General features: G+C 31.5%; 1 protein-coding gene across 1 annotated transcript; it reads left to right on the plus strand.

Annotated features, from left to right (window-relative positions):
- Positions 1–8861: 8861 nt before the first annotated feature.
- LOC112690351 lies at positions 8862–9642 on the plus strand. The gene has a single exon (XM_025564357.1). The coding sequence runs from the start codon at positions 8866–8868 to the stop codon at positions 9616–9618; it is 753 nt and encodes a 250-aa protein (XP_025420142.1). The 5' UTR covers positions 8862–8865; the 3' UTR covers positions 9619–9642.
- The last annotated feature ends 9263 nt before the right edge of the window (positions 9643–18905 follow it).

An 18905-nucleotide genomic window follows, 5' to 3' on the forward strand; every position in this document is an offset into this window, starting at 1 on the left:
TTACGACATTACGAAGTTATTTGATAACATTGGAATCGATAACCGATAGAAATAGTGTGAATTGTCATTTGTAAAACGACTACGGCAAGGTAGTATAGATAGGATTTGGAACTCAATTTACTACTACCTTTTTTTTCCCGGGACTCAACTTACCTAATATCTTTTTTTTTCCCGGGACTCAATTTACCGTTTTTAAAATGTACACAAAATATCGCGGACTCAATTTACCTTACCCCCATTTAACGCGTTGAATGCACGCTACACCGGTGTCGGTGCGGTCCCAGATCCATAAGGTCCGTACAGTAGCACGTGCGAGTACGTGTGACTTGTTCCGGCCTCGTGGCAGCCGGTGCCCGTTACCGTTGGAATTCCGGATATTTACGTCGGCACAGTATTTATTGTTTGTTCAACGAAACTCCAATGAAACCCGTCCAACGACTTCGCTGGGGTCTTTTCGATTTACCCTTTTCGCCGCTGATAAATTATAATAATATTATGCGGTTACGGACACATAGAACCGGTAAGTGATTTAAATACAATGGACTCCGGAAGGTTAAATATCGACTAAACCTAGTCCAGGGAAAAAATGTATTGTTATTTATTAGTTGTCAGTAATACGTTAAAAAATAAAAATTATAATTACTATACTAAAATTTTGAATTTACTGAGTGATCGAGTGCTACCGAGAGATCAATTGAATATAACAGCCGTTCGTGTATTTTTCTATTTTTTTCGTGTTCAACTTGTTGCCAACCGTTGTTTCTGAAATGATCCACAATGATTTCGACGGATTATTTGTTCCGTTTTACAATTTGCGGTGGGAACGTATGGATATAAGAGATTCTTGCAAATAATTATTCTTCACGACTACTACTTCCACTTCCGCACAACTTTCGTAATTGATTGAAAAACGTCTACCAATTTCCGAAATTTAATGGAATTTATTTTCAACGGCATCTGCGTGTCTATACGTATTTCCGGACACGCATAGAATTTACATAAAGTTCGTGTTTCAATATTACATATAGAAGTCACGGGCTCTGTTCATACACAAGTACTCACTATGATAAGTTATATACTTTTTTGTTTTTCGTTTGAAAAACGGTAAATAACTTCTTCTCAATGTAGATCGATACTCCAATCCACATTGGGTAATGTGGCCAGTAAATTTTTTTTCTTTAATAGCATTTTGTAGGGTTATTTTTTTTGTTTTTTTTTTTTAGCGACAAAAAAGTTCTATCCATTAATGCTGTAGTTTCTGGTAAAGTTACTAGAACTTTAAATAACAATAGAATATTCGAGGAAAAATGTTGGATATAGTTAAAATATGCTTCAAGTATTTCAGAAGATCATTCTACTTTTGGTTTATCACACTATTTTCTTTTTCAAAGTTTTAACTCCGTTGAAATTGCATCCATATCTAAAAAAAATGAGTATAAATCGAAAGTACTTGACTCTGATTCCAAGTTAGTGCATTTGTTGTGAAGTAAACGCATCAATTTATTATGTTTGATGATGAGTTATATTTATTTTCTCATAAAATCATTAAAAATGACATTTCAATAGTTATACAAAAATAAATTTTAGAAGTAATATTACTACGATTTTGTTGATGAGCTATTATTCTGAGTATTTTAATATTTTCTTCGTCATCAATATATTTAAAAAGGAACTCCAATTTTCTAAAAATACGTTATCAGTATTTTCATGTGAATAAATTAAATCATTTATAATTATTTCGTAATGCTGTACTAAGTCACAACTAACTAATTTTTAAGTTTTACATTTTGGCAGGGTCGTTGAAAACAGAGTATTTGAAGTAACTATAATTATTATAATTCACTAGCAACTACATAGCACGATAAAAATTTAAGTGCTTACAATAATCTTTAACTAATTGTAATTCTTCCAAAGTTACAATCAAGGAATTGGAATATTTCAATAAATCACTAAATTCTGTTGTGGTTTTCAACTCCTTGTATGTCATAAATTGAAATCAGTTGAATCCATTTAGTATTAGTTACAATTATTTTTATTTTACACTAGCGGATCCGGTGAACTTCATCTTGGCCCAATTCAACGCCTTCAGATAATCTCCAGAGTGATAATAAAATATGTAGTTTAAATTTTAATGCGCTTTATTTGAATGATACCGAAACTAATAGAGGGCGATATAATAAGCAACGTTTTTCGTTTTATTTTCTGGCGCAAAAACAAACAACGCTGACGGTTTGCTGACACGTGAACTGACAACGTACAATTGACTGTGCGAAAAACATGTAAATTTGAGATTGATCCCTCAGATCTCCAAAAATTGGCCTTGCGATTTACTGACCGTCATTGTAAAAGCCGATCAAACGAGCAACTGAGTCCACTTGAATTGGAATGGAAGATCAGTTGGAATAATCCGAATTTGTATGATAAGACTTCCTCTCCTTTGAATTTACCTTTAATGATCGTCGCTTGAATCAAATTGATCATCAGTTTTTTGTCGGAATATCGCGTACCACTGAAATTCTCGCAGCCATTCTCAATTGATAAATACTTATATATTTTAACGCAATTTTTATAAAAAAAAAAATAATAATAATAATAAAGAGATTTAATTTAATATATTAATTTGCATAGCAGTAATTCGGTTGGGATTTTATTGTATCAATAAGATTTCTGATAAGTTTAACATTGCATTAATGATCTAATTGCAAAATTCAAAGTGTGCGCATAACAATGCAGGTAAAGTGCATCAGAGCGACTTTCTATCATAACCGCTAAACGACCTTTAAACCGACCCCTTAAAATCGCCCACTCGTGGAATGTGTGCCATCGTAACCTAGATAACAAATCGAAAATTTAAAAATAAATATAATAATTTTTTACCGATAATAGATAATAACCTAACTGCGCACATACAACCGTAAACGGAAACGATACATTACCGTGTAATACGAGTTGAAGATCTCCTACCGTGTCTGGATTCCGTGGACACACTAACAGTTATTTTTTAATGTAATAATAACCTTTTTACGAATTTCCGAAACACTCGGACTTTGGTAGTTAGCCGCTCGCTTCGTGACGTACACCTTACATATTATAATAACCTTCAATTCGCGCACAACCCATTAATTTCGGACGCTGTTGTGCTACGCAATTCGTTTTACGAGCTCAACTGTGCAGCTATAAACATAAACATTATTATATAATGGGTCATTTTTTTTAGCATGCTCATCTTTTTTCCGTGCTTAAGTTATGCATGTTTTCAAATTCTGGTTCACGAAAATATAAGTACATATACTATTTTAGACTATATAGTTTTTCAGACTACAATGGTATTATTTTTCGCAGATAATAATTATTCAATTGGTTTTTTTGAACATTTAGATTCTACAAGACCATTTGCAATTATACCACCAATGTTTGTGGCTGTAGTTTACGCACTTTCGGAACTATTCAAATTTCAGACTGTGTATGAAAAATGTGGAACGATATTAGAATAGTGATAGTTTTGGCGAAAGAAATTACACTGTATGGAAATTTGTACATCCCACGTGAGTGTGTACACTATATGGAGATATAAACATTATTCGGGTTTATTTATGAAATTGGTACATCATGCTTATCAACATTTTAAAAAAAATAATGTGGTCATAATGTGTCATTATTTGATAAATACATCTGATAAAAATATAAAGCCAACAAGTGTTATTAAATAACCAAAAAAAGCAAGGTATTCGTGACAATAAAACTGTGTATAAACTCAATATAAATATTGAGTTGATGAATAAGTGAGTTGGACAAAACACCGTACCAACGAAAGTATACTTAGTGAAATAAATGAAAGTAGAGAGAATAAAAATCATCAAAACAAAACGATGGAACAAGATCGGTCACATATCTAGACACGAAGACGAACTATTTAATAGAATAATGGAAGGGAAAATTGAAGGTAAGATGGACCGAAGATGTCCGAGAACTTCATTCGTCGAGAAAATGATCAAGACTGTCGAACTACACTTTACCAAAGAGGTTAGATGGAAACAGGGAAGAGTGCATGTCCGACTGAGAAACCAATCGCAGGGTTGAATTCAAGAATTATAACAATATTTAGGTACAACACAGTATACTTTCATAATCTATACCTAAGACTGTTAACGAAAAACTTATTACGTGTTAGCTTTAAAACCTAACACCTAATAACCTACTCCGTTATGTATTTCATAATTCGAAATAAACCCCATGGCAATTGGAAATGTAGTTCCAAAGCCATAACATTACCAAGATTTTCATCTTTAATTCTACGTACACATAAATAATATTTATGTGATAATATTTATAATATTTATATATTTATTAAATATACTTTTATTATTCATGTAATATTGAAGCAATGTCAACAAACGGAAATCATCGAAGTCGAATTTTTTAAACTTTTTATACGATATTTTAAATGATTCCGAAAGTATTGGTTTAAATGTTGACTATATTACATGAAATGTCCCAGGAAAATCAACAGAACAATCAAATAAAATGAGAAAAATACGGTTTTAAACAAAAGTTGATAGTATCACAGAATATAAGTGCTTCCCGAGAAGCACAAGATATCTATGTATTCGAAATAATTTTCTTATAGCACACGTGCAACATTTTTCATTTATCAGAACTTGAACTCGAACATAATTATTTAACAGTTAAAAAAGTGTGATAAATGTTCAATTTTCATTCCGTGTATATAATGTATATATATATATATATATATATATATATATATATATATGTATTACTGTGCAAATTTGATCAAAAGTTCATACAATTTATACCTTAAAGTCTGTACCCCGTGTAAACGGAATGTTTGGAAGTGCATAATGTTTTCAATACAGGTTTATTCATTGATTTCGTATACCGGTAGTTAATAATTAAAATATACAAAACCATCATCACATCATTACGTGTCAGTAGTAGCGTAGCTAGGATTCTTCTTGAGGGGGGGGGGGGGCAAATCAATTTTTAAACAGGGGTGGTTTTGTTTTTCGCGACCGATGCACAATATTATATGCATTACATACCTAATACCAGAGATAGATAGCTGTAAAGTGTTAATACTAACATTTTTAAATATTTTTACTTTTTTAAAGATTTTCATAGACCATTAATATAAATTTCTAACATTTCATGGTGGAGGTGGTAGCCCCCTCAGCCCTACCTCTCTTGGCTATGCCACTGCACATCAGCGTAAACATCATCAGTTTCTAAAGGCAAGGTCTTGTCGTAATAACCAATCTCTTATATCACGTGCTATATTTTTATAGTTGCTGGTATGACATAAAACCCATTCGTTACTTGATGTCATTGAAGTAGATTGTCTGGATCTTCCTCTTGATCTTTTACCCATAATCATCCCTTCCAATCTTGTTCTCCTCCAAATCCACATCTCCATTGCTTCCAATCTTTCCATTTCATATTTCTTTAGGGTTCACGTCTTGCAGCCATATAGTAAAACACTCCAGATATATGTTTTTATGAAGTTCTTTTGACATTTTTGTTGATCTATTATCTTCTGTAATTAGACTTCGTAGGTAGTAAAATTCCCTTACTTGCTCAACTGATTCACTCCTAATCTTTATGTTGGTTATATTTTGTCGGTCTGATTTGCTTACTACAAATACTTTTGTTTTATTTATATTGATTTTAAGATTGAATTTTGTTAGTGCTATATCCAAGTAATTTAACATGAGGTTTGATTCCTCTGCAGATCCTACTATTAGGGCAATGTCATCAGCGAAACGGATCGAATGTATTTTTTGGCAGTTATAAACCATATTTATTTAATATTTTGTGCCCCGATAAACTATGTGTACGCCGACCACAATGCCTGATCAATTGCGAATCATTATAATTGGTTCAGAACTCGAATGTCGTGCAGTTTTCATCCTAACAATGGACCGTGGCGTCTTAATTTACTGTTTCCCATTTTTGTTACTGCAATGATTATTACCACGCGATAAATATTATTATATTTTTATGGATGTTCCTATTCATCGCAGGTAATAATAATTACGATAAGAGTGCGGTGCAAAGATGATAACGAATACACTACTGAGAACTTTTTCGTTGAACACCATTGTATTGTATTGAAACCATAGTAATTCATGATCGGATGTTTATGAAATAGCATATATTTCTATATCGATCAAATTTAATTGCGAACCTGGTCGCAAATTTGATTCATATTTCACCGATTCAAATACAGGGGCAGGTTTTATCATGAACCAAAGGAGGGGCTAATGGAAGTTTAAAAATTTAATTAGTTGGTTTTTTAAATTATATAAAATTTTAAATTACAGAATATGTTTTTGAGCCCCTCATAAGTAAGTCATTTTTTTCATAATAATGACAATGTTTAAATAGTTACATTATTAGTATCAATTTTGATCTGAAACCATTTTAAAATATAGGTAAATACATATAATTAACAACAAAAGTGAGCTATTTATTTATAAAAATAATATATAGAATAGGTACCATATTCATCAATGACCATTGACGATATTTTATTATAATTATTAATATATAATAATACTTTGCTTTGTAAAATAAATAACTTAGTCCCAAGGGAAGGTCTCATGCTCCCTTAGCCACCCCCTTAAACCCGTCCTTATTCAAATAACACTATTTTTATTTTCGATATTTTTGCATATTTTTTTTATTGTTTAATTACATTTTCGAACTTTTTTAAAAACAATTAAAACTAATAGGTAAATGATAAACTATCGATTTGTATAATAATAATACTTAATTATTGTGTTCGTCCCAGATATTTTTAGATTTAGGTTTGAAAAAAAAAATAAAAAAGCCATCGTATTATAACATGTAAAGTCTATATACAAATAACAAATAAATATTACATATAATAAATATATATAACAAATAAAAACTAACAAAAAATAAGAATTAAATACTTTTAAATTATAATTAATTTTCAATTTTTAATTTTATACATAAAATAAATTTTGTTTTGCATATTTTGGTGTTTTTTTTTTTAACAAAATTGCGTATTTGGTAATTTCTTGGCGTATAAATACATGCGTATTCCAGTTAATTTTTGTGCACAAACATCCAAACACTAATATTAACACTATCCTTGTTCGAACACTGTGGTTGTGCAAAGTTGAATATAACAGCGCGTGGTCTTGCCGCGTTTAAGAAGAAGAAGAAGAAAAAAAAAAAGAATAAACAAAAAAAATCATATTTTTTTTTTACTTTTTAATTCGATTTGAATTTGCAGTCACGTTTTATCGGCAACCCTGCGCGATAGTTGTATACAATTTAATATATACATATATACAAAGCTCGAGGTATTCGCGCAGCACTTTACCCAATGTTAAACCAATTCGGTCCACTTCCTCTCGGAACAAATTCACTCATTCTTTAAACGTATGTGGTCTCCATCCTATCTTATGCTGGTCCAACATGGGGTGCTCTAATTTCAGATAATCACTGGACCAAACTAGAGGCGATCCAAAAGGTCTCCGTTCGAACTTTATCTGGCAATCCATGGTTTGTTATAAACTCGGTGCTCCTTCGATTTTCAGGACTAAAATCTATATAGCAAAATATCATATCAGTTTCTCATAACATGTTCCAAAAATCTATGACTTCTCATCTTACTCATTTTCGGACTTCGGCCCCACAAACGCGACTACGTTCCCGTCCAACCGGATTGTCAGAAATCATTTAATCACCAAGTCAACCTGTACCTCATACTCCAAGCAATAGGACATGGTCCTGAAACTTGTATTGACGATTGGAAGACTACACAGTCTCCAATCATCCTTGTGCAATTCAATGCAAGGATACACGCGGCTAGTGGTAGTTTTTACGCACGGTAAACGGCCGCTCGGTAGACGTGTGCGCGCACGGGGAGAGAGCACGTATTTACTCGTACTTATTCGGAACGCTGTTTTCGTGGCTTGTATTCACCTCCCCCCACTCTACTAACCGCTGACCCGCGTTGTTTTTGAACGCATTTAACGGCATCGGGGGAAAACGAACCTAACTGACCTCACGCAACAAGAACGGTACTTGACGTCATTACTTGTACCGTTGCGGTTTTATAGGCGTTGCTCTCGGAAATGCCATTTGTTTTGCTACGGGCAACGGTCGCTAAAGCTTTCTAAAAATGTTAGGGATCTTTTTTTCTTCCCTCTCACTCTTTCTCACTCTCTCTCCGTATAAATCCAAATGAAAACCGTGTTAATAACCCGTCGGCGAACGGAACTGTTAAAACTTTATCTTCTTTTCTTCGTATGTTGATGGCGAGATTAGGGGATGAGGATGTTGAAGTGGGCGGTTCGGTAGCCGTATACGACCGCGGACAGTTATCGAGATACCATCATGAACGGTATAATATTATAATACAATTCAAGGATGGGGGCGAAAGAAGTTTAGTGCGGTGATCGTTCTAGTTTATGTTCCACTAAAAACTCTCGAGAACTACATTTGCAGCAATTCCGACAACGGAATGTTCAACCATGAGACGGTGTGAGTTAAGAATACTAACTTCACATGTTAAAGATGCGCAACGTAAACGTAAACGTATTGAAATTATTACGATATCAAATCATTGATAGATATTTTTGCTTTTTAATCTGTATTATTTGTAATCCGTATTTTAATCTGTAACAATTAGGGTGAAGTAAAGTCACAGTCATTTTGAGAATCAATGTGATTTTCAAGTCAATCGTATAATAGTCGTAATTCGACCTTTGACGGTGCGTGTCGTGTTAATCTTTTTCTTCGTTCTACTCGTTTTTGTTACGTTATCGTTATATTTTTCTTATTAATTTTATATTCCTACCTACGTGTTGTAATATGAATACTACAGATGAAAATGCCTCAAATACTGCAGAAAATACTTCTACTATCAATGATAAATTGGACAAATTATTTAAAGTTGTAAATGACATGAAATCTACTCAAAGCAAACTAATTACTTCATTCAATGCTTACCGTGATGAGAAGAAAAACCACGACAAAAAATTCACTGATATTGAAGGTAAATTAGATATTATTACCAAGCATTTCAATGACTTGCTTAATGAGAACAAAGCTCTTAAAAATCAAATTGAAATTATTAGTTCTAAGTTGGTTGTACTTGAAGCACGAAACTCTACTCCACCGTCAGTCAATCATGAAGAAATCTTATCTGAAATTATAGACCGCCAAGCTAGAAGCCGTAATTTAATTTTATTTAACGTTCATGAAAACACAACTGATTCTCTAAACGAAATTCAAGTAGTTTCTGAGTTATTCCGTCAAATTGGTGTTACCACTGTTCCATTAAATGTTCTCCGTCTTGGTAAAATTTCTAATAATGCTCGGCCTATCCGTGTTACACTACCAAATCAACATGATATTTTTAACGTATTAAAAAACAAATTTAAGTTACGTCAATCTGAAAATTTAAAACACATCAGTATATCTACAGATCGATCTTTAGGGCAACGTAAATATTTCAAAGTTGTGTTAGATGAGCTTAACACCAGAAAAGCTGCTGGTGAAAATGATATATTTATCAAATTCAATAATAACATTCCGTTCATTTCAAAAAACTGCCGAAACTAAGACCAAGTTCCTACAATCTCAAGTTTTACTATCAAAATATTCGTGGCATAAACACTAAACTTGATGTTTTTAATAGAAATATTGCTCTGGTGGACTATGACATCATAATACTAACAGAAACCTGGCTTCATAATGAGGTCAATGACATTGAACTTGGTATTATCCCAAAATACACAGTTTTTCGTTGCGACCGTGATAGTGTCATGGGCTGCATTATCAGAGGAGGTGGTGTGTTAATTGCGATCAAGAATCACCTTCAATGTAATCGTATTCCACTTCAAAACAACAACATCGAGCAATTATTTATCAAACTTTCTATGGGTTCTTTCACTCTATTAATTGGATCGGTATATATTCCTCCTAATTCAAGTGTTGATATTTATAATGACCATACTGATACTGTAAGCAATTTGTTAAATCTTTCGCATTACTCAAATGTTATTCTATTGGGTGACTATAATCTACCGGGTATTCACTGGTCGTTATTAAATAATAAAATTGTCCCTAATGTTTCTCAATTTAATAATTTAATTGCCAATAACCTGGCTAATTTCTCTTACCTTAATCTTAATCAGTTCAATCTTGTTAAAAATCGATCAGATTCAATTCTCGACTTAGTTTTATCTAACGCTCATAATTTAGTAGTTCGTAACGAGCCATTTTCTTTGTTACCGATAGATTATATGTATCACCCTGCATTAACTGTCACACTCCCAACCAATGTAAATCTAGAATCATTAAGTTATAATGAAATTGTATATGATTTTTTCAACTGTAATTATAATGTTATACGTTCATCATTAGCGATTATAGATTGGTCTCAAGTTTTTGATAAATTGTGCATAAACAATGCAGTTGATATTTTCTATACAATTATATTTAAAATAATTGATGAAAATTGTCTTAAAAAAAAAACTTTTCACTTCTAAACATCCCACTTGGTTTAGTCCTGTACTGAGGGACTTGGTTTTTAAAAAAAAAATAGCACACAAATTATATAAAACATCTCCTACACAATTAAATTATAATATATTCTCTGCACTTAGATCTAAATGTAGGGCCCAATCTAAAATTGATTATAATAAATACATTTCAGAAACTGAAAATTCTTTATTATCTTGTCCCAAAAAATTTTGGCGATTTATTAAATCCAAACGCTCTTCTCAGTCTTTTCCTACCTCAATGTTTTATTTAAATCAGTCTATTAATGGAGGTGATGAAATAGTTGACTGCTTTTCTAAGCATTTTTCTAGTGTTTATGTCAACTCAATTACACCACCGTTAATCAATCACTCATCATCTGATTCTACCACCAATTACTCCGATCTTAATTTATTTTCGTGTGTCTTAAATCTTACTGATGTTCTCCAGGAGTTAGATACGTTGAGTTCAAAAACTAATCCTGGCATTGACATGATTCCGAGTATTTTCTTTTCTAATTGTAAATTTGTATTAAGTGTCCCTTTATTATACCTTTATAATTTGTCATTATCAACGGGTTGTTTTCCTTCCGCTTGGAAATCAAGTTTTATTACACCTATTTTTAAAGGCAATGATGTTACTAATATAATAAATTATAGGCCTATCTCATTAATTTCAATTATACCTAAGATTTTCGAGTCAATGATTTCAAAAAAGATTACACCACTTCTCTTACCTTTAATAAGTTTGGATCAACATGGTTTTATTAAAGATAGATCAACAGCCACAAATCAGTTAATTTTTCAGAAATTTATACTTGATGCCTTTTCTCAAGGTTTTCAAGTTGATGTTATTTTTACAGATTTCTCTAAAGCCTTTGATAAAGTCGATCACCAAATTCTTATCTCTAAACTCCGTACTATTGGTATGAATGACCCCTTTCTTTCTTGGATTTATTCTTATATTTCCGATAGAAAACAAATAGTCAAGTGTAAAAACTTTAAATCGATTCCTTTTACTGTATCATCTGGTGTTCCTCAAGGTTCTCACCTTGCTCCAATTCTATTTCTATTATTTATAAATGATTTAAATTTGTTTTATTCTAGAAAATTACTATTCGCCGACGATATGAAATTGTTCCGTCTCATAAAAAACAGTAATGATACATCTTTATTACAAGATGATTTAAGTTTTTTAGCTAATTGGTGTGATATTAATAAATTACCTTTAAACTTCGAAAAATGCAAAGTTATGTCCTTCACGCGATCTCGTAATCCAATTCTTCACACTTATAGTTTACGTAACCACCATTTACATCGTGTAAATGAATTTTGTGATCTTGGTGTCATATTCGAGTCTAATTTAACCTTTAATCACCACATTCAACATATTATCAATAAATCATCTTCGATATTAGGCTTTATTACGAGAAACTGTAAAGACTTCAATAACCATAACACATTAAAAATTCTATTTATGTCCTTAGTTAGATCTAAGCTTGAATATAATTCAACAGTTTGGTCTCCTTATTTAAACACGCAAATTCAATGCATTGAGAATGTCCAAAATCGCTTTCTCCGTTTTATGTCCTATAAATGTAATATTATACGTGTACCTCACTCATCTTATCAACCTTTGTTGAACACATTTAACATCCAGAGCTTAGCAAACAGAAGAAAGGTAAATGATCTATTATTTTTGTTCAAACTGCTAAACGGTTTTTTCTTCTGTCCGGAGCTATTAAGTTTTTTAAATTTTTCTGTTCCTCAAGTCAGAACTAGATCATCAATCATAAGTACTTTTTATATAAATAATCACAAAACTAATTATGCGTTATCCGCTCCTATAAATAGAATGATGGCTATCGCTAATTATGAACAAATTGATTTTTTTAATTTCAGTCCAAATTCTGTCGATTTTTTCAATAGTTTTGTAAGAAAAAAAATTGTTTAGATTTATTTCTGATATTAATTTTTGAGTTGTACTGTATTGAGTTTTCGTATTTTGAGTATTTTGTCCAATTGTTATTTTTACTATATTTCTGTGTTTTTTGTATTATTAGAATATTAAGTATCTTAGTTATTCATTAATTTATTTTTTCAAATGTTATTTACCTATCAAATGTTTTACCATACCTATATGTATTATGTACTAAATTTCAATCCTTATGTAATTGGGTTATTACCCGTAAATAAATAAATAAATAAATAAATAAAAATAAATAAATAAAAAAAATAAATAGGAAATACGTTCAATAAATAATATCACGAAATCGCCTATGCCTCGAAAATAGCTTCCACCGCCCTACCTGTATATGCAAAATCATTCGAAGGACAACAATATTAAGTATGATTTCTTACTACGACCGAAATCCTTGGACAACAAAACATGTGAACGAAAAATTGTAAGATCTAGTTCCTTCGGGAGAAAAATCTTAACTGGGTATAGCAGTGATGATTTTTTGCGAAATCGCATTAATTTCTTGAAATTATTGAAATTGTTGAAATCCTGTTTTTTCAAACAATAATTATCGGTGTAGTTTTCGGATAATCAAATGTAAAATCTATTCATATTTCCGTGTAGCTGAATATAGAAATATTTTTCAGAAATTTGAAATGATTATCGAGTTGATTATTGATGAGCGAATCATTACGGTAGTAAAATAAATACGTTTTAGTTTTAAAACTTGAACTTTTCTCTCGCATAATTTGAATTACTGTTTTTAGCATTTCCAATTGAAAACAAATATTGAAATTTATACTGAATTTATCGGTTGTCAAGAATTTGATTTGAAAATGAACAGTATAATTTATGATGGATATAAATCGTGAATTCTAAATTACAAAAAGTCTAAACTATCCCATCGTCGCGTTCGATGAGGTTAACTATCTAGTCAACATCGAAAAACTTGAAAGCGGAAAATACTACGAACCGAATTGAATCGATGGAAAAACAACGAATTGTAATAATAGTTTTATTTTATTTCACCGCATTTTATCGCAGAAACAAAATATTATTTCCGGTTTACAAGTGTCTGTATACTTTGTATTTGTATTTGCCTACCAACATATCGCATATAGATCGCAGCAATAATATTTTCATTATAATTATTATAATTATTATTGTAATCTATCTACGCACGATTGTATTTTTAGAAATACACTTAATTTTTTTTTTCTTAATTACTATCTTTTTTTACGAATATTATACATTTTGCAACACTATATCATGTGTTCGAGTACGTATAGTTATAATTTGAAATGAATTTGATTTAATTGAAAGAACCATGCTATCCCGTGTACGTGACCGCAGGTGGTGTGTAATTATATTTCGGGAACGATGAAGAGCTGTATAAAACATTGTATAAAACATTCACATAAAAAAAATCAGAGTAGTATCCGCACGTAATCTGAATAAAAAATGTAAAAAAAAAAAAAACTTTTCCTATCGTGTAATCATCGCGTACAATATATATACAATATACTAGATAATCATTCGTACGCTATTGTCATCGAATTTTATAATTTTTTCGGTTTCAGTCGGAAAAACGCCGTACCCGTACTGTTATGTCCGTACTCTTATGAACGTTCATAACGACGGGATACTTCATTATGCATACATGTTATTGAATGAAAAACAAAATGCACATTCGTGCGTCGATGAATTAACGTTCCAAAATATTTCGCAATAATTATAATACGAATTTGCGTGTTCCGATTGTAGGACATATAATTATTAAATTATGCATTATTTTACATATTACCTATACATTATGTTTATGTAATATTCGCCCGCTGCAGTATCCGAGCATTCGGTGTTTCAACAACGTTTCGCCTATTCATATTTTTCGGTTATAACAACTGCATTTATTTAGCAGTACTTGAGCGATAATTCGTTCGTCGCACCCTGAATTCAAGAGGTGGTCTAAGAATATGCCTCTCATCAGCTTACAATTGTAGATTAAAAATAAGACCATATTTAGTTGTGACTCATAACTTATGAATACCGATCGACAGTTGATGGTATTGGAAAAAGGCACTTGAAGTATTTAAAGAAATTAATTCAATAAAGTATAAAAAAAAGCTTTATATGGTTTTAAAAACATTCGAAAAGAGAACAAAAAAAAAAAAATACAGCAATTTTACTATTATATGAGTCGAAATGATGAAATGGAAATTGATAAAAAATTCGATGATGCGATCGGTACGGATATAACAAATTATGTTTTTAATTAAAAATTACCAAAATGTACAATTTTTTCATGTCATAAAAATATTTGAATTTTATTCTTATACTTAAATTTATTTAAAATATTATATTATAAATCGACTACTTTTAAAGTTATACTAATTTGTTCTAAATAATTATACATACCTTTTAAGAATATAAGTTTTTTTTTATTATTTGTATTTGGTGTGGTTTTGAAAAATGTCGAATTCTCCTTAAAATTAAATCCTAGGGCCACCCCGAACTGCCCAAATGGTTTCCACGAAGACCGATAGCAATACGTCTTGCGTAGTTAATAGTATAAGTGGGGTACAACGGTAAATAGCTTTCATGCAATGTACCCCGGAGGCAACGTCCTGGATGGCAAAATAATTACCAAACTTGGCTATGGAATGTCCCAGACCTCAGGGTGATGCATAGGATTCCCCGAACAAAAAAAATATTGTTAGTATTCTAAAGTGTTATGGTTTCGTTTTTTTCTACTTTAATAATTTGGACAGATAAGGACTATGATTAATAAATTTTTAAAATAAAAGTGTTAACAATGTTTACGATTATAAATAACCATTTATTGTTTTATTTTATTTAAATCTAAACAAAAGCGTATTTTAACCAGTTTCATTCGGGTGAACTCTATTGGTTTATTTAACATTTTTCTCAAACAATTTTTATTCACCAATAATTCTGGGGCAATAAATTCGCAGTGATAAGCACTTGCCAACAAATGAATCAATACAAATTTTATCAAAACTGTTAATGAACACGAAAAAAACAGAACATGATCACGAAGTTTACAAAATCAAGTGGTCGAACCGTCAAAATGTTCAGAAAAATCAACCCAATTTTTCAAATTAAATTAAATTTACAAAAAATGAGTTGTAATTTATTCACTGAAACCTCCATATTTATGATCGAAATCGATCAATGTATTGTTCATCTTTATGAGCTATCAAAAGTTGAATGAACAGAAAATTCGTTTATTAACACACACGATACTATCGTGATTGCTAAACCCTCACGGGACACCATGTAATAGCGTCGCGTTTTATCTTCGCGAAAGGATCGGTGTTAGAGGTGCAATACCCCTACCTAGGAATGATTTATTTATATAGTCGGCAATCATCAATAAATTAAGTAATATTAGTATTATAGAATTAAGTCTTAGAAAGTAGTTTGCAAAATTATAAATTTATAACCCATTTATAACTCTCACCGACAATTTTTATTATCGCCGGTCCTGTCTCGCAGTAATTTTCATCATTCGATTATATATTATATCAATAATAAATTGTAACGATATACACTACTAAAAAAGCGGTTCTTTCGATACGTGCACAGACAACAAAATTAAAATTAAAGGCCTATCCTAACAGTAACCTATTAAAAAATTAAATAGGTCAAACCCTCAAACGACCGGTCCAAGGTCCAACACGGCATACGTCCCTATATAACAGGAACAAACAACACTCTCACAGGCTCTATGCCCATAGGCCATCAGTTACATTGATTGGTTCTTGAAACTTTGTAATCCCAAAAGTCCTCCCTTAAACAAGGAGAAAAGTAACAACTTGATGATTTAATCAACCCACTTTTTCTTACTCTATTTTTGGGTTATTAAAATTTTCTTTTTCGTTCTCACTGTCTCCTTTTATATATATATATATATATATATATATATATATATATTTTAAATAAAATTGTACATTTGATCAGTGCATAATTTTTGCGTTCTTAAACGCGAGTCGACATTACAAACGATGCGCGTAAAGGAACGCGTTACTTCTGTGTCGTTTAAAAAAAGAACGAGGACGAGCGTGAACAGTATATCATATTTTTATCTATGTGTTACGGGGTCAGTGATGTTCACGTTCGCGGTCGATTTCACGTAACCGATTTATTACGAATTGCAGTATCGTACGGCGAACAAAACATCAGTGTCCAGGTATCGTTGATTACCGCCTGCGACTAGTACACGAGACCAATAACAATACCGTGATAATGTTGATTCGAACAAGCTGTTAAGGTGGTTCGATTTACGAAACTGATCGTAGGGCGGCGGCAGTTCAAAGATTCTTCCGCGGACTGTTTGCATCGTACGTGCACGCAATTCCGTTTGAATAAAACGTCATAAAACTTGTACGTTATAATATGCTATCCGTAACGTAAACGTAGTTGGTGCAAAGGGCTATTTCTTTTTTTTATAACACTATTAACTGCCATTACGTTAAGTCTGTTGGGACGCGAAAAGTTCCCGTTTTACGACCGCGGACCAATGTTACTCCGACCGATTTTAAAATTTCCTGTATTGCCGTTTTATATATTATGATACCTATTATTATTATTATTTTTATATCATGTGATTTGAAATACTTCTGGACAGAAATTTGTTTATCTATATTCCATTCGATTTAGTAGTCTAACTACTGGGCGTGATTTAGTTTAATTTTCAGTTTCGTTTCGTATCGATCCGCATTAGGCTGGATTTTGTCGGTTTAACGGTGGCTCAGTCCAAGACGTGTACAATTTTCTTTTGTCTTTTTTCTTCAAAAACGTCAAAATACTCGGTAGATTCTTATTGGTTCACAATTATGAAGTTTTCTTAGAAAGTTATCTATTTTTTATACTCTTAAGTGCTATTGTTTACTAAATCGTAGTTGAATTTAATAATTTTTGACCCGGTTGGTAACTGCACAATTGAAAATGAATTATTAAATGATACTATTAAAAACTATTATCTATAGCTGCCCCTCTTTATCCTCTAATCGATTAACTTTTTTTAATTTTTTAAAATCTCAAAATATCCAACTAACTATTTTTAATTCCAATTCTGAATTTATTATAATCCGATTATTATCATTTATCCGTGTGACTAGTCTAATTATTTTAAATTAAATGTATGTCTTAATGTTCAATCTTACACCAATTTTATTCTGTAAATGTTGAAATAAATTGTAAACCTACAAATTTCAATAAAAAAAAAAAAAAAAAAAACTATTAAAAACTATACATTTTTTTTTGGTATTAAATGACGAGTATTGCATAAATATTAAACAACAAGATCCCACAACAGCTGTCAAAACAAACAAGAACGTTCGTTCGAAGGATTATTATGCATATCGGTTGATGATTAGATGCGATCAGGACAACGTTATTCTACGACATCGTGAGCTTTGTCAACAATTCATGGTTAAAATGTATGTAAAGATTGAAAGCAAATGATTACGATAATTGAGATTCAATCAGAAAAAACTGCGCGCGAAAGATTCTCAAAACAATTGTTAGATATCGGGGATGGGAAAGTTACTACAGATGAAACGGGATGCATACAATTACCAACCGATTTTTGCACAATCATTGATTTGCAAGATGTTCTCATTGATCAAATATTTCCCAAAGTACACAGACAATACACAAATCATGATTGGCTGGCAGATAGAGCAATTTTATTAGCGATAAATGTGGTCGTCAACGAATTGAATCTCAAGGTACAACATTTGTTTTACAAATTGTGTCATACAAATTTATTGATATAGTATGCGATGCCACTGAAGCTGTAAATTATCTAACAGAGTGTTTCAACTCATTGGATTTATCAGTCATGCCACCGCACAATTTACAACTGAAGGTTGGATGTCCGGTTATTTTGCTTCGTAATTTGAACCCACCATGGTTTTGCAACGCCACGCGATTAGTCATTAAAAAATTAATGAAAAATGTTATTGAAGCCAATATTTTAAATGGCAAATTACGAGGTGAAAATATATTATCACCGCAAATATCTATACTCCCACAGATGTGCCAATACAATGTAAACGCCTTCAATTTCCAATTAGATTGACATTTGCAATGACTATCAATAAGTTTCAAGTCCAAACCATGTCTGTCTGTGGCTTAGATTTGAGAACATCATGTTTTTCACACCGACAATTATACGTGGCTCTCGAACCATCCAGTTTGTTTGTGTTGACGAAAGATAGGATAACAAAAAATATTGTACATTCTGTTGTATTAAAGGATTGATATTGTTCTTTCTAATATTGTCATAATTAGCGATACATATCATTTTAAAGGATCAATTTTAATAAATGATTAAAAAAAATTAATTTTGTTTTTCATTTTTATATTTTGTCACAGCACTC

The sequence above is a fragment of the Sipha flava genome, unplaced genomic scaffold, assembly GCF_003268045.1.
Source record: "Sipha flava isolate LNK unplaced genomic scaffold, YSA_version1 49_pilon_pilon, whole genome shotgun sequence".
Taxonomy (NCBI): Eukaryota; Metazoa; Arthropoda; class Insecta; order Hemiptera; family Aphididae; genus Sipha; species Sipha flava.